This window comes from Polypterus senegalus, chromosome 9 (genome assembly GCF_016835505.1).
Source record: "Polypterus senegalus isolate Bchr_013 chromosome 9, ASM1683550v1, whole genome shotgun sequence".
NCBI lineage: Eukaryota > Metazoa > Chordata > Cladistia > Polypteriformes > Polypteridae > Polypterus > Polypterus senegalus.
Window position 1 is genome coordinate 75,662,129 of NC_053162.1, and position 26,459 is coordinate 75,688,587.

At 35.6% G+C, this 26,459-nt stretch overlaps 1 protein-coding gene across 2 annotated transcripts in view; it reads left to right on the top strand.

The window, feature by feature from the left end:
- The window catches only part of phlpp2 (PH domain and leucine rich repeat protein phosphatase 2), a 201,850-nt gene that overhangs the window by 94,739 nt on the left and 80,652 nt on the right, over positions 1 to 26,459 (top strand). The window contains exons 4-5 of one of the 2 annotated variants that reach the window (XM_039763316.1): positions 15,156 to 15,346; positions 18,915 to 19,040. In XM_039763316.1, the coding sequence (XP_039619250.1) occupies positions 15,156 to 15,346; positions 18,915 to 19,040 (317 nt within the window). The remainder of the gene's footprint in view (positions 1 to 15,155; positions 15,347 to 18,914; positions 19,041 to 26,459) is intronic. The other variant, XM_039763317.1, reaches the window with a different exon arrangement.

Sequence of the window (26,459 nt, forward strand, 5' to 3'; positions counted from 1 at the left end):
GCAAATGCTCTTTCCTGTCAATTTGCTGACACAGAATCTCCCATTTTTAATAAGAAGTTGTTTCTGTCATGCAAGGACAGTTTGTGAAATGTGTAGCTGGGTGGGACATACTGGATATCCTTATATAGGTTCATGACAGAGTGATTGGATATATGAGAGAAAATTGTTAGAGAGAGTAGAATGAAAAGCATTGTATGCTGTTGTTCTATTTATTGAGCCGATCAATAAAGTAACACTTGGGAGCCTGTAAACGATCATTACATGGTGTCAGAAGTACTTCATGAAGAAGAGAAAGTAAGAACAGGTTGTCAAAGTTTAACCCTGCAGAAAACATCAGCTTCAAACTTCTGGCTGACTGGCCAGCAGGGCACCAAAAATTTATGATGTATAGAATGGCCACAAAATTAAACGAAGAAAATAGAGATGTTCAGGTCATCACACTAATTTATTCAATGCGTAGTGAAGTGAAAGTAACTTTTCATTCATTTACTTTTAAAACAGAGGCTAATAAAAAATTTTATGATGTGCTGTCAAAGTCTAATCAGTTCTTCATCCCAAAAGCAAACATAATTCACAAAAGAGCATATTTTTACCAGTGCAAACACAAGCTCGGTGAGAACACAGACATTTATTAGAGCTTTATACAAACTCACAGAAAATTATCAACTCACACAGAAGAGAAACAAACACAATAAAGAGAGACTTTTTTGTAGGAATTTGCAATGAAAACTTTTGAGAAGGCTACAACTAACAAAACATCTCACCCTTGAGACAGCCGGGTTAGGGTGGTACAGATGATGTGTTGCGTAGAAGACATTACTCAACAAATCTTCCAGCAAGAGAAACAATGGGGCAAATGCACTGCACAGCACAGAAAAAAGACCATGTCACAAAGAGAAAGAGTGCATTAGAAGCCTCGCTGAATTATTTAATTAATTACTGGCATTGCCGATGGCAAGACAAATTATTAATTAACCAAGTTAAATCTCTCCCCATTCCTGCTGTGGTATAGTCAGAAGTGTGTATCATGATATAATTGAAATGATAACAGCTACAGTATATATCACCATAGAATCCATGTTCATATACTTTTCAGATTGAATCCAGTTAAGGTGCTTCTGTTGGCCCAATTTAATAGGTTAATCGGTAGTTTTACTGGGATGTTTCTTTTTATAAGATCATTTTAATCAACTGAAGTACTTTGCAAAATAGTAAAATAAGAAGAACTGAACAAGAAATAAATATATATTGCATATGCCTTTTAATACACTGGGTCCTTAAAAATGTATACAGCATAGACTAAAATAAAAACATGGACAATAAAAAATAAGAATTCAAAGATCTGTTCTTCCCAGTTGTTCTGGTTTCCCATTAAACAAATTAAGTACGCGCAACTGGACTCTAATATTGCCTTCCAAAACATCTTTGTGAAAATAAACAAAAATTAATATAAAAACAAACCAAAGAAAATGTACATCTATATTGACTAATAATATACGTAAGTCTCCACAGTTGTACTGGCGTATTCTACACTGTGTTTGAAGGTCTAATAACAATGATATCCTTAATGGTAGCGTTTTGTCTTGGTAGAGTAATATATTTAGTAATATATTGGTAGAGTAATATATTAAGTAATATATTAGTAATATATTACTCTACTTTCCCCTTTTGTATTATTAATATGTTGCCTTTGTCAGAATGCCTCAAATCACACAGACTTATCACTGTTTATAAGGAATTGTACCATATAAGTTCTCCCCACCTTCTCTTCTACATGTATAACCTCAGGCAATTAGGTATAGTAAAAGAAAAGCAGGAGTTAAAAGCAGGAGTTAAGTTACACTTTAAATAATGTATTAGTGATAATATTCATAAATAATAACAATATTCAAAGTACATTTGAATATTGGCAACTATACAACCTGATAAATGCTGATGTGTAGTTTCTGGCAGCACATAGCTGTAGTTGTAGTTACTTTAAATGTCTCCAGTTAAGTCATCATTTTTGGTCAGCTTTCTTCATAACAGGCCACAAGCCTGTCTCAATATGGCTGCGGAGCTGTGCTCTTTATTGTGTCGTCCTTTTCAGTTTATGGTATGTGAGATGCTCCTTCATTAGATGGTAGAAGTGAGAGAGGTAAAGCAAGCAAAGTTATAGATTTTTTGTCCAACCCCTACAGCCAATAGGGCATCATGGTACTCGAAGGCTTCCTATACAAGCCAATTTCAAACAGCCATACCTCAGACCAATGGGGTATAGAATACCGTCACTCCTGTCCCCAAAACCATTTGTTGAGCTGATATTTGCCAGCTAGGCAGTCTGGCATTTCTTTAGGGGTTGATTAAGAGAGTCCTGCAGAGAAACACTTGCCAAACTTGTTTTAGGCACTTCCCCCACCCCTGCGGTAAAATTACAAAGTAGTGGTTCTTAACCATCAAACCACTGATGTTCTTATCAATGGCAGACATTAGTGTTATAAGTTACAAATAAAGACATACAAAATTTTTATCAACTTACATGCCAAATTTCACACCACAACAGGTAGAAATGTGTAAGAAATGATACACAAAAATTTGCATCTGTTGACAAATTACTATCAGTGTCTTACCGGGGAAGTGTCCACTACTACTGTAGAGCTGTGAAGTTCTAATTCTGCATATTCTAACAACATCTGGAGAAGATAACCATAGGGGCCCAAGGAGTACCTCAGCTGACTGTTCTATTCACTTATGCTGATTTTTAATTTGGATTTCCCAGTAGAGCACATTGGTGGAATTATGTGATGAAAGATTCTTTAATACAAGTTAAGTATAAACATATTTGTGTTGTGATTGATTTGATTTGTCATTGTGGCTTTGATGTTGCACTGTGAATGTAACAAGCTTTCTACAACACAACTCCTAGCATTGAAGCTGGTTCATCTGAGGAGCTAGCACTCCCGGCTGGACAGAGAAGGGTTAGCACAACTACTAATCAATTGATTTATGCAACCGATAAACTGGGTAAGTAACCAAGTACTATGTCAGACACCTCCTATGTCAGTTGTAGTCTCTAGAGGGTGCTATTGAACCTCACTGGAATGTTGCTTTTGATGCAAAACTAAGCAAAACAGGTAGATAAGTATATATGTTTGTTACCTCCATATAATTAAAATACTACATTTGTTCTTCATGCTAACTTTCTACTGCTTGATGTGCATTATTCATGTTGCATCTTGCAACATAATGTATGTATTCATGTAGAACAAGCTCTGGACAAGCAAATGCATTACTGCATTCACTGAAGTGAATGTCAGCACAGAAAAAAACATTTTCATTAAGTCCTCTTGGGTGCTGAGAGCACTAAGCTCGCAACAGTCAATCGCTTCACTACTTGGGGTCTACCTTCCCTTACCTAGGTAATTTTTTGGAATTATGTGTGCTAGAGGCTTGACTTGTAGAAGACTAAGCAAAGTAGGTGATACTTGCCCAGTAGTGTAAGTATAGAATTTACAAGCTTTCTCCAATAAAAATGTTCCAAGTATGTAATCATCAAACACCCTCAGAAATCGTGTGTTACATACATACATAGGTATTTTTCACATAATATTTTTAGACTGGAAAAGACAGTTTTTGAGACATAAAAATTTCCAGCCACACAAATAATGGGCAACTTTTATAGCAAATGACAGAAAAATTATAATCCACAATGTTTTAAAAGGTGTAAAATTACATTATGTAAAAAGGAACCATCTGTTACATAAATCATGCCATTAATATGATGGGTATGGGAAAAAGCCAAATAACATGCTAGCCCTTGAAATACTGAATTTTAAAAATGATCAATGGAATAAAAAATATTTTGCAAATATTCATCTCCCACACAGTTTTATTCATTGTGAAAGCATAACACTTCGCACACAGGCAGACTTCAGTCAAGTAATTAGCTCTCCTATAAGATGTTGGCCCTGGGACTGCAACCATTACACAAAATATGTGTTTTTAAAAAAAGATTGATATGGTAAAAAGTGAAGTGCATTTGAGAGTTCACAGGGGACCCCCCACACCTTAATACTCAAAGCAATTGTGACTTCATGTGACTTCATGATTTTTTTCAATGCGATGCATGGTGTCGCACACCAGGGTGGTGGTTGTGAAGAGTGATGTAGCGCAAAGTGTGTTGCTCCATCTTCACTAACAACTTTCCAAACTCCAAAATGCCAGCAAATTTGTTTGATGGTGTCAGAGATTGTGGCACCCAGGTCCCGCCCACTATATAGTTTGTTGTTGAACAAAAAGTATATACTCTGGAGTAGGAGCTAAAAACAGTACCAGGAACTACAAATGGCCAGTGTTGTAGGAATTCTACAAAAGTTCCTGAGTTTCGAAATTAGTCCCTGGTTCCTGAAAAATAGTCCTGCTGTGAGAAAGCATTTTATGTGGCCTGTAGAAAATAGTTGGTTACTTCCAGAGGTAATTTAGATGTGTCTAAGCAGGGAAATGACTCCTTAAGGTCAGTTATTTTCTGCTTTTTCATTTTCAGTAATTAAATATTTGACATAATAGATTATATTTTGTTGATGATTGATGAACAGTTCTCAGCTATATACATCTAGGACAGGGGTGTCCACACTTTTTCGGCTTGCGAGCTACTTTTAAAATGACTATGTCGAAATGATCTACCTATATTAAAAATGCTATATATATATATATACACTGAGTATACTTTATACATAAAATATATGTTGTTGTACCTCGCATAACAGAATAACCTTAATGGCACAATAACAATTCAATGCATTTATGGTCACTACAGTATTTGGATTTAATCATCTTCATGTGGGAAAAGGCTGACTCGCATAAATAATTAGAGCTGAATAATGCAGTCAATGACCTTTTGAATTCAGCTGAGTGAAAAATGACAGCTGTCCGATTAACTGCGATTTTAGTTCCCTCTCCTTTTTCTGTCTCAGATCGCTTTTCGGAAGGAAGTCAGTTTCGTAGTTTTTATGAGCAGTTCGAAAGTGCCTTTCCACATTTCCCTTCATTGGAATAGCGATGATAGATTGACAGATCAGACAAACGCACTTCAATTGTGACATTGTGCGAAAAAAAATCCTCTTCCAATTCCACAACCAGCCCATACCCTCCCCAAACAAATTTTTTAAATCCCTTCTTTAGTCGATATAAATTGGAAGGCTAACTAGATCACAGCCGGAGTTTTGCAGTAACTCGCACGTTTGATCGTACGTGCGGGAAGACCAGTGTGTTAGGAGAAAAAGGATCTCAGACTGTCCGCCATGTATGTCAATCAAGTGGAAAATGCCATAGGGAGGATATATGATAGACTAAAGTTTAAAAAATATTTTTTTGGAATGCAGCGCGATCTACCTGCACTACCTTTGCGATCTACCGGTCGATCGCGATCGACGCATTGGGCACCCCTGATCTAGGTTCTATGGAGTAACACAATAGAATGTGAAAAGTTCAAGGTGGAGGGGGGGTTGCTTTTTATGTTTTAATTATGCTTTTGGACTTATATATGTGCATTAATTAAACTATTATATTCAAAACCAGCAGCCCCATTTTTTATAAATAATGTACATTCTAAATATCTAACTTTATAATGAAAAACTAGACATCAACTGAACACAACTGAATTCCACCCTATTGACAAATACTTTCTGCATCAGAGTCTTAAATCCGGAGACTTACAGTAAGGTGGGTAATAGTTTTAATGTGCTTGATCTCATATTACATACAATATTATAATTCTATACTTTGTAAAATGTTACTGTAATAATGCTCTAACTCTTTTAATACATATTGTACAGTAGGAAGAATACCACTTGTATAACTGTAAAAAATACACTGATACAATACTACTTGATAGATATATTATTATGAAATAATGTATCAATGCCTTACCTTTCATTTGCTTTGTACTGTTAGTATTGAACCTTTTGCTAGACTTGAATGTTTTTAAAAAAGAATAAAAGGGTTAAAAAAAGCCCTCATTCAAACCATTATTGATACAGTTTGTAATTGTTAAGAGAGTCAATGGAGTACACCTAATTAGAAGCGACATTTTTTACTCATGGTGTTAGACATCCATGGTCAGAGCGCAAGTTCAAATACAGTGAAATAGGAGGCTCTTGTGCAGGATTGTGGGGTGTGAAGTTTAAAATGACGACTGCAGAGCTACGACAGTCTGAGAGGGGTTGCAAATTGCAGTCACCTTTGTGAGTGTTGGGTTTAATTTAAGTTAGTCTGAGTTACTAAACATATGTCAGCTGTAACTCCATAAATATAGTTTTTTTTTTTTAAAGTTTGATAGAGGCTAGAATTGTCTTGTATACTTGCTAATAATAATTGTTCAATGTAATATTTTTATTTTATATCCAATATGTATGTTATGCTGTATGAAGATGTTTCTGAATTATTTAATGCACTATGCCAATTGCCGTACTGTTAAGTTACTGAATATTCAGTAAGCAGAAGTGATGCCTGATGTCTGCAAAGTGTTAGGACTACCCACCCCCATAAAGTGTTTTAGAACGTATATTCAGCCTCTTCTTTCCTTGAGTTCCTTAATGCACAGGAACACACACAAACATTCAGAACTGGACAACCCCAAAACACTTTATACAAATAAGGAGTTGGGGGAATTCAAAGAAGTTAAATAATCGACAACTTATGAAAATAAGGTATGGAAAGTTATAAAAACAGTTGTTAAAAGTAAAGCACAGGATTCACAAAATAAACAATAGCTGTCAAAGCAAGAACTTACACTAAAATCACAGCATAAAGTCTGAAACAATATTTTAATCCTGGACATTTGTTCTGTTTCAAAGTCTTAGTTGCAATATGGCTGACTTGTATTCAATAATTACTATTACTTGCAATTTAAAGGTGATACCTGCCAGTTTACAGAAGTCATGTGACTTCTGAATATATGGTACAGATAATTTTATGGGTTTAAAATTGTGTATAAGTCAAAATGTACGTAAACTGTTAAATGAATTATAAGCCTTATTCTTAAAACACAAATCATTTTAGTTTGCAGTTTTTTTATTTGCAATACTACAGATATCCCGCTTGTATTCAAGATTTTATTTTAAAAAAGATATAAAATTAAATTCCTTCACAAAAAATATGAATAAATTCACAGTTTACAAAATATTCTATACAAAAAATAAGAAATACTTTTAAAAAAGTAAAGCTAAATGAATTCGCACATGAATTTGAAGCAGCAGGCCAAGTTTGCCTCTCAGTTTCCTTTGAGCAGTTTCGTAAATTGTAACTTTTGAAATTTACTGGGGTGAAGCACATCCAAAACTTTCAATAGTTCCTGAGGGAAACAGCAATCTCAGGGAAAACATTTTAGTTTGGTAAAATTTAGAAACTCTCAAAACTTATATTGCATGACTGGAAATTATCGAATAAGAAAACTGCTTCTAGAAAAGAAACATTTAACAATCTGTTAAAAAAAAAGGAATTATTTTAATAATATAGTGATTTTTTTTTTTAATGGATGTTAAAAAGTATATATATGTTTGTTTAAGTGTCCTCATCAGAACTGCATTGCATGATCAGCATGAAGCAACTGAGGGTTAATTCTGTTTTAATTTGCTCTTATTATCGAACCACTCAACTCCATGTGAAATACCACCTTATTAAGGTACAGAGCAACTCTGTATGAACTAAATGTACTGAATCTGAGGTTTTTTATGAAATATTGGCTTTTATAATTAAGTTGAATAAAATTACAGAATTGTCTGTGAACAGCCTTGCAGGTCAGCTTAAATGTTGTCGGTTTTCTTTAATTCCTTTACCAGATTTCACATATGTAGTAGTTGTGATTACTCAAAGATTTAAAAACTTATTCATTTTTAACTTTAGTGATCTGCTGGAAAGAGAGATGTTATTCATCAATCATGTCATCATTTTACATTTATTTGGAGAATTGACATTGTTAAAATGAATATCCTACTAAAATGTCTATCTTTTTCAGTGCATTGCATATGTATTACAAAATCAGTCTTTAAAAAACTTGGCCATAATTATAACTTTGTTAATTTGGAAGACAAGACCATGGATAAAACAATTCTTTAGAAATCAAAAGCAGAGGAGACAGCAGGGTTCAGTATTAGCACTGGTTTACAATATACATATTAGGAAATTATGAAAGGTAAAAAGAGATATGTACTTGTACCAGCCTTTTGAGCCTAAGAGAGAAAATTAGGTTCTAATTCCTTCCTGTATGCTTTGCGAACTTTACTGATAAATACATCCAACTTCATAGAAACTCAGTGGTTTAGTACTCACTTAATATACAATATTAAAACTTGTGAATCACACCTTTAATAGACAATGCTTAATATATGGAATGTGGTTGGTATTAGAACCTTTACAGATCTGTATATTGTTAATAGATTATTATAACTGTGAATCAAATGTAATTTTTCATCAACAAATTTCTTTTGCTTTAAATCCATTACAGACATTGCCTTCTTTCCATACTTTCTGAAAAAATTATATTTTACAGCTGCAATAAAGTTATAGCTAGTGTCTGGAGGCTAGTGCAGTGCTTTCAAAAGTATGTAATGTTAAATAATAAAAATAAATAATAAAAGGATTTGAAATAAAATTTTTAAATGAGATTTTCAGGCCACGAATGGAAGGCAATTCTTAATAAAATATACTCTTCATGTATCTGGGAGAAATATAGTCTAATCCAACTCAAACTTTTACAATCATTTTTTGTATTTTGATAGTCTTGGAACCACAATGATCCCTAATCCACTTAAGTACCAGTATGGGGTATTACACACAGGACTTTAATACTTAATGAGCAATCTGTTGTGGTACCTACACTACACTGCTAGCAGGCAACATTTTCTTGCTGAGATGGAAAAATCCTAAACCACCTACTATAAAACAATGAGTAAATTATTTATTTTTTGTTTAAAATTAGAAGAAAGTAAAATTTACTCTAAAAACAGTTGTTTAAACTAAAGGTTCCTTAGTCCCTAGTGGGCATTAAGGGTGTGTTCAGTTATCTGAGTGACACTTCTACTTCTTTGAGTATTAATGTCTTATGAATTCTCCTTTCTTTCCTTGTTCTCTGAAAGTGTAAGGAATGGTTATGTGATTAATCAAGACACCATGGGGCCTTTTAAGTACAACTCAAGGCTCATGTGTATATAGTTACCAGGGGCTACTAGGGTAGATGAACCCTGGTGTTCTTGTTTAAAATATATGTTCTATCTGTAACCCAAGGACTGGATTTACAGTCACCTTGAACACAAAGGAACATTAGGAGAGATAAAGAGATAGAAAGAGCAACAGTGTATGTCTGGTGTTACTTAAGCAGGGCAAGGTTTTGTTTTTTTTGTATTTATTTACTACTTTAAATTATGCCTTTGTCCCACTCTTGTATTTGATTTTTTTAATAAGTATGTTTTAAACATTTTATACACTGTATATATTATCGGCACCCCTGGAATTTTCCCAGAAAATGCACCATTTCTCCCAGAAAATTGTTCCAATTCCATCATTTCACACAGAACTCCAAAAATTGGCTGGACAAAATTATTGGCACCTTTTCAAATCGTTTTATTTCAAGCATATGATGCTTGTTTGAACTCACCTGTGGCAAGAAACAGGTGCTGGCAATATTGCAATCACACCTGAAGCCAGTTAAAATGGAGAAAAGTTGACTCAACCTTTCTGTTGTATGTCTGAGTGTGCCATGCTAAGCATGGAGAACAGAAAGAAGAGCAGAGAATTGTCTGAGGACTTGAGAACAAAATTGTGGAAAAATATCAACAATCTCAAGGCTACAAGTCCATCTCCAGAGATCTTCATGTTCCTTTGTGCACTGTGCGCAACACAATCAAGAAGTTCACAACACTTGGCACTATAGCTAATCTCCCTGGATGTGGACGAAAGAGAAAAATTGATAAAAGACTGCAAGAAAGGATAGTTCCGAATGGTGGATAAACAGCCCCAATCAACTTCAAAACATATTCAAGCTGTTCTGCAGACTCAGGGTGCAACAGTGTCAGCTCGACATCTGAACAAAATGAAACACTATGGCAGGAGAGCCAGGAGGACCCCACTGCTGACACAGAAACATAAAAAAGCCAGACTGGAGTTTGCCAAAATCCTTCTGGGCGAACGTCTTGTGGACAGATGAGACCAAGGTAGAGGTTTTTGGTAAAGCTCATCATGCTACTGTTTACAGAAAGCGGAATGAGGCCTACGAAGAAAAGAATACAAACATGGTGGAGGTTCTAAGATATTTTGCTGCCTCTGGCACTGGATGCCTTGACTGTGTGCAAGGCATCATGAAATCTGAAGACTACCAAAAGATATTGGGGCGCAATGTAGGGCCCAGTGTCAGAAAGCTTGGTCTGCGTCAGAGGTCATGGGTGTTCCAGCAGGATAATGACCCCAAACATACCTCTAAAAGCACCCAGAAATGGTTGAAGACAAAGCGCTGGAGAGTTCTGAAGTGGCCAGCAATGAGTCTGGATCTAAATCTGATTGAAAACTTATGGAGAGATCTCAAAATTGCTGTTGGGAGAAGGTGCCCTTCAAATCTGAGAGACCTTGAGCAGTTTGCAAAAGAAGAGTGGTCAGAAATTCCAGTTGAGGGGTGAAACAAGCTTGTTGATGGTTATAGGAAGTGCTTGATTTCAGTTATTTTTCTAAAGGGTGTGCAACCAAATATTAAGTTGAGAGTACCAATAATTTTGTCCATCCCAGTTTTTGAGTTTTGTGTGAAATGATATCAAATTTGGCTTTTTGTCTCTGTTTTTTTGTGTTGTTCCAATGAACATAAAGGAAATAAACATGTGTATACCAACACATTTGTAATTGCAACAATTTTCTGGGAGAAATGGTGCATTTTCTGGGAAATTTCCGGGGGTGCTGATCATTTCGGCCATGACTGTATATATATATATATATATATATATATATATATATATATATATATATATATATATATATATTTATAAGAGGATTATACAATATTAACTGTTCTTACAAGTCCAAAGAGGTTATGCTACAGGTCCAAAGAGGTTAAGGTTATGATCAAGCTTTGTAACGCACTTTTGAGGCCTCATTTGGAGTACTGTGCTCAGTTTTAGTATGCTGGCTACAAAAAAAAACACAAAGTGCAGGGAAGAGTGACCAGGTTGATTACAGGGCTACAGTGGATGAATTATAAGGAAAGATTAAAAGAGCTGAGCCTTTTCACTTTGAGCTAAAGAAAATTAAGAGGTGACATGATGGAAGTGTTAGTAAGGGAATTAGTATTAATAAATTAGCATTTTAAGAACACAGGGACACATTTGGAAAGTTGTTAAGGGTAAATTTTGCACAAATATTAGGATGTTTTTCTTTACACAGAGAATCATAGACACTTAGAATAACTTACTAAGTAAGATCCCAGTGTACAGTGGGGAAAAAAATCTTTTACTCAACATTTCAGGATAGGTGTGGAAGGCAACCATGCATAGAATTCATTCTAGCTCAGTATGTGCAAAGCATACAGTTATTCAGCTTAAAATCATTTATCAAGCTATCTCATTTAAAATTGTCCAAAATGTTTCCTGGGCAAGATCCAACCTGCGAACATTGCAGTTGAGCTTTAGCCTCACTGGGCCACATGTTCTGGGCATGCACCAAATTAACATCATTCTGGACCAAAATTTTTAAACGCCAGCAGACAGCCTTGGTGTCACAATCCCTCCTAATTCATTACAGTCTGTGTTTGGTGTACTCCCTGATGGAGTAGTGGAGAAGAACAAACAAACTGTAATTGCTTTTACTTTTACTATTGACATGTCGACTTATCTTGAAATTGGAAAAAATCAAATTCTCACTTAGTGGATCTGTTCAAAACTTTTTTAAAACCTGTCAGGATCTAATCAATAACACCTAGAATAAGCTTGTATATTGGGGAATAGGATTCTCCTCCCTATTTTTTGCTTTTAGGTTGAACTGAATTTAGTTTTATTAAGTTTTACTTGTTTGTATGGAATGTTACTTGCTTTTAATAAATTCAATAAAATCAAGAAGAATTAAGTTGGTAGGACTAATGAGCTTTGTTGACCTGAATGGCCTGTTCTCATCTAGGTTGTTCAAATGCTCTTATGTTCTTTGACCAAAGGTAGTTATCTTCCTTTAACTATTAACTATTAATTTTTTACATCCCTTCATTCTTTGTGGCTTACAGCTTTTTGCAGTTTGTTAATAGGTCTTTTTTTGATTGATTTATGATTTCTGCTGCTATTTAAGTTAATTTTTTGTTAGTTGTTATGTTAATAATTTCATTATATACTCTTGTATTATATGTTGTAATTTTAATACACAGAAATATGTAGTTTGTGCTATTAACATTTTTATTCAAAATAAATTTACAAGGGTAAAGTGGCATACAAAAACCAAAAAATAACATCAGATTGACGCAACTGAAACACTCAGAATTTTCACTACTTCTATTCTTTTACAACCTTGAGATATACAGCATAATGGCATAAAGAATTAGGCAGAATTAGTCCCAAAGATATTTGGGATGCCAACCAGGCCAACCCTGTTTAATTCATAAAGGAAAACTAAACCAACAGGCACTTGGCGATACCTATCTGTCTGTCTGTCCGCTCATCATCTGCCAAAGTATCAGTGAATTCATATGTTGTCTAACTCTTGGGTATTCTTCTCACTTTTTATTGATTTTAATAAGTTAATATGTAATAATATGAAATGTAAGCAATGTGACATTAAACATTATTCTCATTTTGTACTAGGTTGTTTTGCTTGTGATAAGAAAAAAATATTCTCATATGAATATTGACCATTTGACCCTAGGTAAATATTTCAAGGCAAAAACAACTAGAAACTGCAAGGTTTTATACAATATGTTAATTATTTTCATTTATTAATTATTGCAGACATAAGCAGAGTTGTTGCCCTGGGACATGTAAAAGATTAATATTTCCTGTTAGTTATAGTTCAAATCTTCAGATATGGATCTGGATTTGTCATGTCCTAACACAACTATGGTGAAGGTTGAAATAATCTGTCTATGTCGAGTCAGATTTGGCAATGCTCATTTGGCTTCACTTATTTTCAGATATGCCCATTTCTAAACTCACTAGCTACAGTCTTACTGAATATTCTCATCCATTCTTAAAGTTGGTTACAAACATACAGAAGTCTATTATATTTATTATTATGTACAGTAGTGATTTCTAATAAATGAAATAATAAACTAAACTCATTCAATTTTTATTTTGCTTAGAGTTGTTACAGTTGGGAACTACCCATAAAAGCCCAGGTGGACCATTTTAAGTAAATGAGTGGCAGATAGCAAAGGTCCTAAATGTCAGTAGAATATTTGTCAGAGTTGATGGAAGATTCCTAAATTCAAAACAGTTAACACAATAAAAGTTGTAATCTAGAGGTTCTTTATCAGAAGAGTGTTCATAAGCATAATGTTTTCTTACCCTTGCTTTATTTTTCAACAAACTTCATTCAAATGTCACACCATGCAGGTATTTTTTACAGTTTAAACTCCATGACATCTAGCAGCAGCCATGAAAAATCATTGGTCTGTTCATGACAGTTATGACATAACTAAAATAATGGGTAAAAATAGAAAACATAACAAATAAAAACACAAAAACTGAGAACTGTTTTGTGTAATCATGAAAGCAAGAAACAGTAAACAAGAATGCAGTGAAAGCAGTACAGATAATAACTTCAGTTCAGAAATAATTCTAGCTCAAGATAAATTCAAATTAAACTAGTGAGACATTGGTGAAAGTCTACAAATATCTTGTATCATTTAAAGTAAATTATAAGAAGTGGAACAGGTTGTTGATTTAATAGAGTGAATTTGGCCATCAAGTGCTCTGTATAGGGTGCGCACAAAGTCCATATACCCCTATCTTTAGGAGCATTTACAGGAATAACCATGACAATTTGGTTCCTGTGGACATCAGCCCAAGTCTTCCCGGTATTTCGAGGTGTGTTTCCGACATCCTGTCTGGTGCTGCCACCTTCTGCCGCTCAGGAAATCGCAACAACATGGCAGTTGTTCCAAGACAAAGCAATGGGTGACACAAGTGTATTCACGATCGCTGAGCGTTTGGATGCTGACTTAGACAGACGCCAGGAAGCTTGTGATCTGATGCTGCACCAGTTTCCAACAAATGCTGAGAAGGAAAAGGTTTTGTTCTCTGACGAGTGCGCAATTTATTGCAGCTCCCGCAATCGAAACGTGTTTTTCTGGGAAAAAGAAAATCCACATTTCTTTGAAGAAATTGAGCATAACCCACCACACGTGATGATCTGGGCCGGAATGACCGCACAGCATTTGTTTGGCCCTTATTTTTTGATGGTTCTGTTAACCAAATCAGTTATCTGGAAATGCTGAATGGCTAGCTCATCCCCCAACTGAAAAACCAGGGCGTCCTTGACAGTGTTTGGTTTCAACAAGAGGGGGCACCTGCCCATTTCGCAATCACCGTGTGTGATCGCCTCAACAAAGTTTTTGGGAATCGTTGGATCGGATGAGGATCAAACAACAATCCCGCACCTCTTCCATGGCCTCCGAAAAGCCCTGATCTCACAACTACAGATAATGCACTCTGGGGGTTTATCAAAGAAGACGTACGGAAGCGCAGTTATTCACGATGAACTGAAACATGCGGTTTGTGCAGCGTTCCAGAAAGTCACCCTGCAAATGTTGCAGAACATGAGCAGGAGAACCTGGCAGCGCATTCGGCAGTGCAGAGATCATGGAGGGACCCATACAGATGTTTTGGATTCCTAAGAGGTAACCTTTAGCTTTCAAAATCCTCCAAAAGATAGGGGTATATGGACTTTGTGCGCACCCTGTACATAAAAAAATCAGAAATACTTTCAATTCCATATTTGAAAGACTTCGTCATGCATTTTTATTTTTGGTCCACATTATTAAGTGATGATATTTAAATTTGTATACAGTAATTTACATAAATCCATAGTTGTTTTTGTACATTATTCAATATTTTATGCTCTAAAATACAGTATGTAGATATACTGGAGAAACTGGTTTAGGGTTAAAATTTATTGACAAATTATTTTCATATACTAACAAAAAGGTATTCTTTCTACAGAGAGACCCAACAATGCTGACCAGCTTGAATGGATCCTTCTCAAAGGCATTTTTAGTGTGCGTAAGGGAAAGACTCAACTTCACAAATGGGCAGAGCGACAAGTTATACTTTGTGGGACTTGCCTCATTGTAGCCTCTGTTAAGGAAAGTTTCTCAGGAAAGATGCACATTTTGCCTCTGGTTGGTGGTAAGGTAAGATTCAATTCAATTCAGTTTATTTTTGTGTAGCAGTCTTCTTTAAGTGCAGGCGCAGTGTGCTGTGACAAGTTAACACTTAGATTTAAATACAGACTTTGCTAATTACATAATGAATACACATAAAACAAAGTTGAATAACACAATAGCACAGCATTACCTGTCTATTAGTTTATTGTTATGACCAATGACAATGTAGAAGGAAAAACAAAATCTCAACTCAGGATAAAGTCAAAATCAGATGAAGTTACAGTCTTGGAGACTTAGCCAACTGTCTGGCCACCCCATCCTGGGCATTCTACAGTAGTCTCTGCTGGGCCGTCTAATCTGGCAACAAAATGTTTTCATTCATTGATTACAATGCTTTCAGTATCTCAGATGTCTTTCCATGGGCAGGAAAACAGCTTGACAGTTCATAATTATCAACCTTAAGAAGTAGATAAGTGTCTTTGTGTCTCTCTGTATGTCCGTCCTGTTACTATGTCTTCGATCATTCCAAAAGATGGAGCATCACAAACATTTTTAGTAACAATGCATTTCATTTGACATTCCAGTAGATGACAAATCCCAAACATTAAAACTGCTTTTACGAATCCCATACCACATGGCACAGAATAGAGATATACACATTGCATGGTACATTGCAAATGTTAATGCTGTGGTCTGCATTGATTACTTAGATTTCAGTTCTTGAACAGGTGTCTTAACAAACGAGTTGCAATATGCACAGGTAAACAGCAGTTTGAATCAGGGTATTCTAGACTAAAGTAGTGAGTCTTCCTGTTGACTTTAAAAAACTGAGATTGAAGAGTACATCTCTTATATATGCATGCAGATCATTTCACAGCCTTGGGGCTCTCTAACTAAAAGCCCAATCCCTACTATTTTATTAATCCTCAGAATCCTTTGTAGGCTGGCATCTTGAGATGTACTTCCATGAGTACTCTAATTTGACCAGGATGAGTTACTATGTGGTTTAATCACTTTTTGCTTTAGGGGAGCTACTATATCCAAATCCCTTTACAAAGCCACATTATACAGTAAGTAGATGTCAGCTTATCTAGATTGTTTTTGTGAGTAAGAGGAATTCAATAAAATTGCATTGTTAATGATGTTAAGTGAGTGTTGTACTTGGCTGTCAATATTCCAAAAATACTATAAACAATTTTTCAGTCATGCTTCGGAACTGGTTCTCAGGTACAGAGGCCAGGGGTCAAAGTGTAATCGGGTAACTGTTAGTGTGGAGTTTGCATGTTTTGCCTGTGAGTGCTCAAATTTTTCTCAGAGTCCTCCAGGTTTCCTCCCATATCGCAAGAATATGTGTGCAAAGTTCATGGGCAGCCCTAAACTGATCCAGGTAAATACTGTATGTGTGAGTTTAACCTGTCTGGTATTGATACCAGAATTGTGCTCAGTGCTGCCATGATGGGCTCTGACCACATTGTGGGTTAGAAAATAGGTAAAAGGTTTTTTCAATGTAATTGTTCCTTACTGAGAAAATTTAATTTTCAGAAAGAGCTAATGGTTAGGATTCTGTGGAAAAATGTCATTGTTCACAGCAAAACAGCTAAGGAAGCTTCCCTGGAAACAGAATTTTGTTTCTATAGCTTAGCAATTTTAGGTTTGCTTGTTTGTACTACAGTGGAAGGTGCTGTCTTCTGGTGAACAATTTTCTAATGGGAGAATTAGAATCCACTATATTACCAGGTGATTAAAAAATAATTCTGGGATTTCAGTTTAATATATCTGTACATAATCTGTCAGTGACTTAGATATTTTCTGGTATCCATCCCATGACTTGTGTTTTCCCAACATCCTTGGGGTGGGAAAGGTACACATTGAATAAAATCCAGGAACTGAGCTAATAGCTTTGTGGTTTACAATATCTTCACCATTAGGTAATTAATGAGTAAATTACAACTGACGAAAAAAGCTTGTGCTTGAGGCCAGCAGAACTAAACATAAAGCAATGCATTCTTCTTTTTACTTCTTCCATCAATTAAGCAATACTGGATGACAACTTTAAAGATTCTTTAGACCTTTCTAATACAGTTATGTGGAAACACATCCTTCATAAAATGGCAATTCAATGGCATAAACTTAACTCTTTGTGGACTGAGGTGTGGCATATACTGAGAACATCATCACACCAGTATATACATTATCTATCACAGATACTGATAGAAAATGTATAAAAACAAAGTTTTCAAATGTTTAGATACAAGCGGGTCTCAGTTAATTATAGTATAAATATCTGGAAGATCCAGTTTGTAGCAAGACAGTGTCGTGGCCTAACCTACACAATGAATACTGTGTACAGGTGGTTGAAAAGCACAAGTCAGTGGATGGATACAAGAAAATGTCTCAACTCAGTGAATATCCCTTGAAGATCAGTTAAATCAGTCATTAAGAAATGGAAAGAGTATGGGATATCTGTAAATCTGAGTGAAAAAACTGAGTGGTTGTGTTAGAAGAAGACTAGTGAGGGAGATTATCCAAGAACTATGAATGAGTGACAAGCTACAATGGCTCAGATGAGAAAGACTGTGCATGGAACAACTGTTGTCCGGTTACTTGTCCAGTTGCAAATTTACAGGAGAATAGAAAAGAGAGAGTGCGGTAAAAAAAAAAAGGCACATGACTTCTCAGTTACAGTTTGCCATAAGGCACATGGGAGATTTTGAAAATCAGCTGGAAGAAGATACTGTGATCATTGAAACCAATGGTGTTACTCAAATATGGCACATTATCAAAAAAACATCATTCCCCCTGTGAAGCTTGGTGGTGGCAGCATCATCCTATGGGGACGTTTATTTGCAGTAGGTCCTGAAAGGTTTCTGAATATAGCGGGTAAAATTAATGTAGCAAAATATAGGGAAATCCAGAAGGGAATCTGCACCTTGGGAAAAGATTTGTTTTCCAGCAAGACGATGACCCTAAGCATGAAACTAAAGCCACACAGTAATGGCTTGAAAACCCCAATGTTAATGTCTCAGAGTGGCTGAATAAAATCCAAATCTCAATTCAATTGACAATTTGTGGTCGGACTTGAAAATGGGTTTCAATTCTTGGTCCCCATGCAACATGAATTTTCCTATAAAAACACCAATTTGTGTCCATATTAACAACTTATAACTCTGAGAATTTTTTGAATGCCCTCTATTCATTATTTAAGCAAACGTTTTTTCTCATTTCACATTATGGAGAAAATAATAAGTGGTTTAAAGCCTTCTAGATTAGACTTATATTAAAAACGTCAAAGCATTAAATATTATGAGTAGTAATTTGATGGTTTTGTACACTGGATGTCTTAAATATTTAATCTTCATAAAGGTTGTTTTAACTGCAGAAAGCATTGGTGACTAATGCAGTTGCTGTTGATATTGATCATTAAATTGTTTCTTTTATAACCATGTTCCTGCAAAATGGCTATAAATCAAAATAAAACCATTCTAGAAAGACTGTTGCTCTGTGTGGGGGTAACTTCTTATTATATTAGCATATCTGAAATAGCTAAAATCAACTAAAGTTATCAATTGACAATATTACAGATTTTTTTTAACAGGTGGAAAAAGTTAAAAGGAGACTACATTGCCTTATGTTTAGTTCTGCTGGGCCTCAAGCACAAGCTTATTTTGTCAATTTTGATTCACTTGTTGATTACCAGAGGTGGTATCGGCAGGCTTCTAAGGTAAGAAATTCTGTTATTGTTTTCTTACACTACAGAATTACCCTCAATTTATCAGACAAATTAGGAGGAGATGTATTGCAGAATGTGACAGTGAGTATATGAGACCAAATGTTTATTGAATAGCAAACGATAGATTTTGAAACATAACGCCATATTTATTTAAATGAAAATAACTAGTTTCACTATATATTAAGCATTATGCATTTGAATATAAGAGGAATTTATCCAAACTCTTTTAACATAAAAAAACATTTACAGAAGATGAATACCTATGCTCCTCGTATGTGTTTAATATCAGTCACTTTTCTCATGATTTGCTAGAGATTTTGCTTCAGATTTCAACTCTGGTCCAAACCTATTTACACCAGAATAACACTGTTACAAATGACATTTAAATATGGTATCTTTCAGTAATGATTTCTTTGCTATTTCATATATTTTATATTTAGAGTATCTGCATCACTCGTTCAAATAATATTTTTAACTGATCTTTTGCTTTGTGAATATCTGGCACAGTTTATTTCTTCACACAATATTCCATTCCACCTACCATATGTGACAGATACCCCCTTTTTTGTTTTTTCAATTATTGCTAACTTTCTTTCTACACTCAATTGAGTCCATTTTATAGAAAAATCAATCAACAGAACTATCCTCTGATGTAGCTACGAAGTATGAAGATGGTTACCTAAACAAGTGATAACTGCATGAGATGGCATCAAAATGTTTGGGAACTGTACCTTTAGATTTTAACACTTTTCCCTAGCAATTCACTGATTACCGTTTAAAGTTTAGTTGATGTAGTGCCAAGTTCCTCAATTTCACAAATTCCCATGTATTTTAAAGTATTTCCATAAAATTAATAAGTAACATTTGCATTAGGAAATCCTGCAGTGGAATATCCTACTGGCTAATACTGATTTCAAGAATTAGTAATTTGTTGCGCTGAGGATCTATATGCTAGACTCTGAAACATCAAACTCTGTTTGATTATTGACAGACCAGAAAACAAATTGGAATGCTGACATGTAACATTATTTTCAGTATAGTGAAAGAATGTGAGCAGTCTTGTCACTTTTTTGAGTTATTATTGTCTAGTTGTCTGCAGAACAGAGACAACACTTCACAACAGGTATCAACATTCAGTGTCAATAAAGGCGCTTGGCGATGACTTTCCACGGCCATTCATGGCATGAAGGATGCCATGGAGGAAGGTCAATAGTGAAGTGAAGAGCATAACCTGTCACTTTTTAAAATGGCTGACTCTCATTACAGTGGTTTGCTTTTTGCTTTTTTCCTTCTTTAAACAACATTGATACACTATTTTTCAATAAGTGTAATCTCAACACATGGATCTATATCCAGTAACATTAAGTAAGTTTTAAGACTTTTTTAACAATACATCCAATGCTTCATTTTAAACTGTAATTTCCTGTAGCATATTAATAATACACCATGATTGTGAAGAAAAAACTTTTTCCTGAAAAATACTTTGCTAATCCTTTAATGTAAATTGTGACTTGTCGAATGGTAGCATTTTGTTCCAAATTTCTAAATGAAAAGAAGTTTGCATAAAGTAACATATTTCTGTATATTTTAATGAACGATTACTCTTTATTTGCTGAATTTTACAGATTGAAAAACTATAGTGAATGGGTCATGTGGAAATGATAATATGGATGATATTTAATTATTGAAAGCACCAGGGTCTTATTTATAAAACATTGCATGGATTCAGGGTTGAAAGTATGCATACGCCAAAAAAATCTGTTTTATAAAACCATAGCCCATACACATTTCTATGCAGTTTACTCCTTATAAAACACAATCGTCTTCATGTTATGTCAAACAACTAGGCTATGAATAGGCTATAGGGCATGATATTTATAGCTTTCTGCATGCAGGAGATCACACCAGTGTTTTCACTTTGCTTTGGTTTCTAAACCTGAGACAAAAAAACAGGTGGCTGATATATATTGACAAAAATCAAAAATGTTTTTCAGTGCAAATACACAGTATTGGCCCTCTTAAAGGGAACTAAACCAGGTGTCTTTACATCATATTTTCACTTTTGAGGTTTAATGTTTGTCACATATTGGGTTAGTGAAGTGAATTATCATGCATGTGAGTCATCATTTGGCTTGTTTGTTTGCACTTCTCTACTTTATCAATGATGTTATTATTTCACACATTCTGCAAAATGTTGTGTATGGATGGGTCAGGGTTGATATATATACATACGTTCTTCTGTAGACGTTTCTTTTATAAACCTTGACTTTTTCTTGGAAAGTTGCACGTGCACCTTTCAGGGCCTTTTTTTGTGTATGTAAGTTTTATAACCTATGGATTGCCGGTATTCAGTCATGAAACAAGTCCTTATTCTGTGAAGTATTTTTTTTAGTTTATATGTAGTGAAATATATTAAAAGTAAAGTTTTGTTGTGATGCTGACTCAGATTAGCACTAGAAATAGCCTGTACTATGTTTAGCTGCATTTCATTAACAAGCTGCAAAATCATTGCTTTGCTAAATTTGAGACACATTGCATCATCACTCACTTTATGAAAGTGATATATCAGAATTGTAACATTTATTTATTTGGCTTTACATATTAATTATAACATCTTCTTTTAAAATCAGTTTGTGTTTTTTTTCACCTGATTCTTACTCCCTATTTTGCTTTAAGTGAAGGTCAGTGATATGGTTTGCATATATTGTAGCTAGAAATCCACAAAGGATGAGTCACGTATCCTAAAATAGGTTTTTATACATAAGCTTTCAACCTCTACCAGGAATCATCATCAGTGGAAAATGTTAAAACATACAGGAATCAAAGGGATTTCATATATATATAGCAGTGGAGGAAGGGGATAGGTGGGTTTAAGGGATTGGTGGGGTGGGGTTTAGAGGGTGTTCGTCATAAAGTCTTATTTAATATGTTAATGTAGGGCTGTTCGATATAACGATATATATCGGATGACAATATGAAAACGTCTATCGCTGCACATTACGCTATCGTTTGTTTCGTGGTGTCGCAAAATAAACTGTTTACGGCAATATTTTTTTCATTGTTTTGATGGCCACCACGTGGATGCAGATACACTAGCATGGCTGATGAAGACGAGGCAACACCAGGTAGCTCCACACAGAAGGACCTTGTTCCTAAACGAGGGGCTACCTCTGTAGTATGGAGATGGTTTGGATTTGAAGAGTCTGACACGGACCAGAAAACGGTACTGTGCAAATTATGCTGCAAACCGATCGCTACCACAGACTCCAACACGACAAACCTCTTCTACCACCTCCGCAAAAAGCACGTGAGCGAGCATGCAGAGAGTTTACAACTGAGAGGCAGGCCACGTAGGATATTACAGTTGTAAAGGTACTATTTAAACGAGCATGTTAAAAGCTTGGAAGATTAATTGCTACCAAAACAATTTGCTTAAGGCATAATTTTCCCTGCAGCGTTTGCTGTCAGTATTAATCTTGTTAAAATTACGTTTACGCCACAACTGCATTAACGGGCAAATCTCCGTTAACGAGTTACCGCGGATCGCCCGTGCTTGGGGCTGGACGGCATCAACACGCTAGCGCCGTCCAGTCCCACGCACGGGCGATCAGCTGTAACTCATTAACGGAGATTTGCCACACTACGATGTGCAAATTAACATTTTACTAGAATGTAGCCTAAAAATATTATATTTAATATTATATATTTAATATATTTTTGTCATAAGCCTTATTGCTGCTACAGTTTGAAGTACAATGTTTACATTTGGTTTTGACAGTTAATGTTAGACTTGTATTTATTTTGTTTAAAGGGTTTATTGGCCTTATATAGTTTAGTTGTTAGTGCTTTGATCCTTTTATATTTAATATATGTTGTGAGAGTTATTGCTGCTACAGTTCACATTTTGTTTATGTCAGGCATTTTATATAGCAGTATTTTATATTGGGCCTTTAGTAATTTGTTTTTGAAAAGTGTTTTATATTTGATACATTAACATTTTATGTTTACATTCTAAGTCAAACATTTGCTCAAATGTTCTAAATAAAAGAACAGAAATAATTACAAGTTGAGTACTTCTCATTTTTGATTTTTTTAATTTAAATGAAAAAAAGGAGTGGTGATTATATAAACTATTCACTGAATACAAAGAAAATGTACTATATCGTGATATCGGGATATGAAATGAAATATCGGGATATAAGATTTTGGTCATATCGCACAGCCCTATGTAAATGTTCTCATTTTTAATTCCTTGTAAAATTATCAAGAGAGGCACAAAAAAAATGGTTTTATGCCACCCCATATATTAAAAAAATCTCTGGGAAAAAAAACACACAGTACAGTCAATACATGCTTATTGAAACTGTGTAGTCGCTGCAGACTGAGTTCAAAATGGGACTGGTGAATGGGAGAGGGTGACTGCCTTTATAGCTGCTGAGGAGGTGGGGTGTGTCCAAGGGGCTGGAACAGGAAGTGAGGTCACTGTTAGGGAAGGTTCTGGAAGTGAAGGTGGAGTTAGGCAGGCTTCTGTTTGGAGGGTCTAGAAGAGAATGAGAGAAGGCATTGGCGCATCCCTCTAACCCAACTAACCCCTTTTCCGGCATATCACATTCAGCCAAACCCATTGACTGCTTCCCATGCTCTCGTGTGTGACAGCCTGCATATGTTGGATTCATGTCCAAGTGTCTGTAAATGGTGTTTTCTTTTGATAGCCATGAATCAGCCAGTCCTCTGAGATATGCACATACAAGTTCAACTGGACACACGTTTAACTGGGACATGTGCAAATAAATTTCAAGGCTAATACTAAAAGTGCCAGAGAGCTGGCTGAATCGTGGCTGTCAAACCCAGACAGGACACCTCAATAGTGGAAGGACCAGGGGAGAAAACAGGCACAGGGCACTACCTCCCCTGGAGTGCTAGTTACCAGCACCCCATAGTTGCTACAGTACTCCGGATTCCAACAGGGCATGCTGGGACTTTGAGTTTGTGGGCTCAGTCCTGTTGGGATCCAGAGGTGTCGCCAGGGGGTACTTAAGGAACTGGCAAGCCCTATTTTATTGGGCTCCTGCCACACCTGGGAGTACTTCCAGATCATGCTTATGGGCCGACTAGAGTGCTCCTGAGGTGCAACATAAAAGGGACTGCTTCACTTTATTCAAGGAGGCAGAGTCGGGAGGTGGAGGTTAAAGGTTCAGGAGGAGTGGAGGCAGACTAAGAAAGAGGTAAGAAGGAAGAGAGATAAGAGAAGGCAAAGACACAGTGGACCTTATTATTATATTATGTGTGCTGCTTTATTGCTGTAGTGTGTTGCTGTTGTGGGAAATGCTTGTGAAGAAAGCATTTCACATGAATAAAAAAGCCTGTGTGGGCTGAAGAACTTATGTCCTTGTCTGCTTGTGTTGGGTTTGGGGAGCTAGAGCACCCCCTGGTGGCCACAATATATATAAAATATATCTAAATTCTTGTATTTCAAGTACAAGAATAAATTGTAAATAGGTCTCTCCTTCACCTTTGAATTTGCTTAAAAGTACTGTTACAATTTTTCACACATTTTCATTTTTGGCATTCATGCATATTTTATTTTTTGTTTATTGTTTTCATATTTTGGCCATACTGAAAAGAAACTGTTTTGTTCTAATTTTGGTACAATGAGGCAAAAGCCTTATGCTGATTTGTCCTTAAAAACAGTACTTCAGAATCACATTCATAAAACTATTTTTCTTTGTTTTAACATTCAGTATCTTCCATGTATGCACCACATGGGGACAATGGCTGGGAGTAAGATACCAACCAAGGAAACTGGATTTGTAGGGCAGCACCATTCCAGAGATACTTTAGTGCACATCCAATGATAGTACACTACACAACCCTTTTTTCATATGGCAGTTAATTGCTTAGTGATTTTTAAACACAAAATGTATGAGTAAAGTAAGAGCTGATACAATTTTCAGCTTCAGCTGAAACTGATGTTAAATGCTTTTGTTCTATTTATGTTATTTCACCCTTAAAGGTCAAAGATTTTTTTCAGCACATCAAATTGTAGAAGTTGTAGCCCATAGTGAAAAAAGTTCTATATGGTGGCAATCTTTCTAATTTTAATGTACCACCGTAATACATGTATTACAGTTCAGTAAAGGAGCTACAGATGTGTTAAATACTCCATCTAACAATCTGTGATAATCTCTCTTACCCATGATACTGGAGAAAGCAAGACCAGAGAAAAACATAGTATAGTAAAGACAGTATGGTCAAAAATAATATGGTTAAAAGATTTAATCACCTGAGCTTGTTCAAAAATTGCCATGAAGAGTGCTAGTAAATAATATGATTAGAAAGGGGCTGAATTTTTTTTTTTACTTTTTGTAGTATAAATTTTGTGTTGCATTTGCAAGGCGATAGCAATTTGGAGAGAAAATGGAATCAGGAGATACTACAGAGAGCTCATAACCTGAAAGACAACAAATAACATCCATCCATCTATTATCCAACCCGCTATATCCTAACTAAAGGGTCACAGGGGTCTGCTGGAGCCAATCCCAGCCAACACAGGGCGCAAGGCAGGAAACAAACCCCAGGCAGGGCGCCAGCACAGCACAGGGCGTGCACACACACACACACACACACACCAAGCACACACTAGGGATAATTTAGGATCGCCAATGCACCTAACCTGCATGTCTTTGGACTGTGGGAGGAAGCCCACGCAAACACGGGGAGAACATGCAAACTCCACGCAGGGAGGACCAACAAATAACAAAGCTTAGTATATGTAACCAGCATTGTATTCAGAAAACAGAATGATAAATCATAAACCAAAAAGGGTACATGAAGCCAGAGCCAAGAAACACAAGACATAAACTGTAATCAGAGTACAAAAAAGAATGTCATAACCAGCTGAGTCAAGAAATTACAATTTGAAATAGAGCAAAGTTTTTCCTTTCAGGACTCCGATCTTGGATGAACTAGACACGCGTGGATCCGGCTTTGTAAAACATTGCAGAAATTACATCATGAAATGTCTTCTTCGAGAACTGCAGAAGAATTTGTGGCCTCAGAAACAAAATATTTAATTTTCTCTACTTGCCAGTATTTATAATTTCTCCGGCTGACAAATAACACTTGTAAACTGTCCCCCATGCGCACATGTGTGAGAGTATATTAAACACAAAAATCAAATAATGAGCCTTAAAATATACACCTGGTTCTTGACGCCTTATTACAAAATCTACAAACTTGTCAATTACAGAAGCATATCTTGAGCCTGATTTTACATTTTGTTTTTTAATTCATTGTGATAACTTTATGCGTTTGTGACCAGGTTATATATTACTTTGTAGATGTAATGTTGTGCTATTTTCTTTTGTTTCAAATTGTGTTTACACATAAAATTGTTTTTTTTAATGGGAG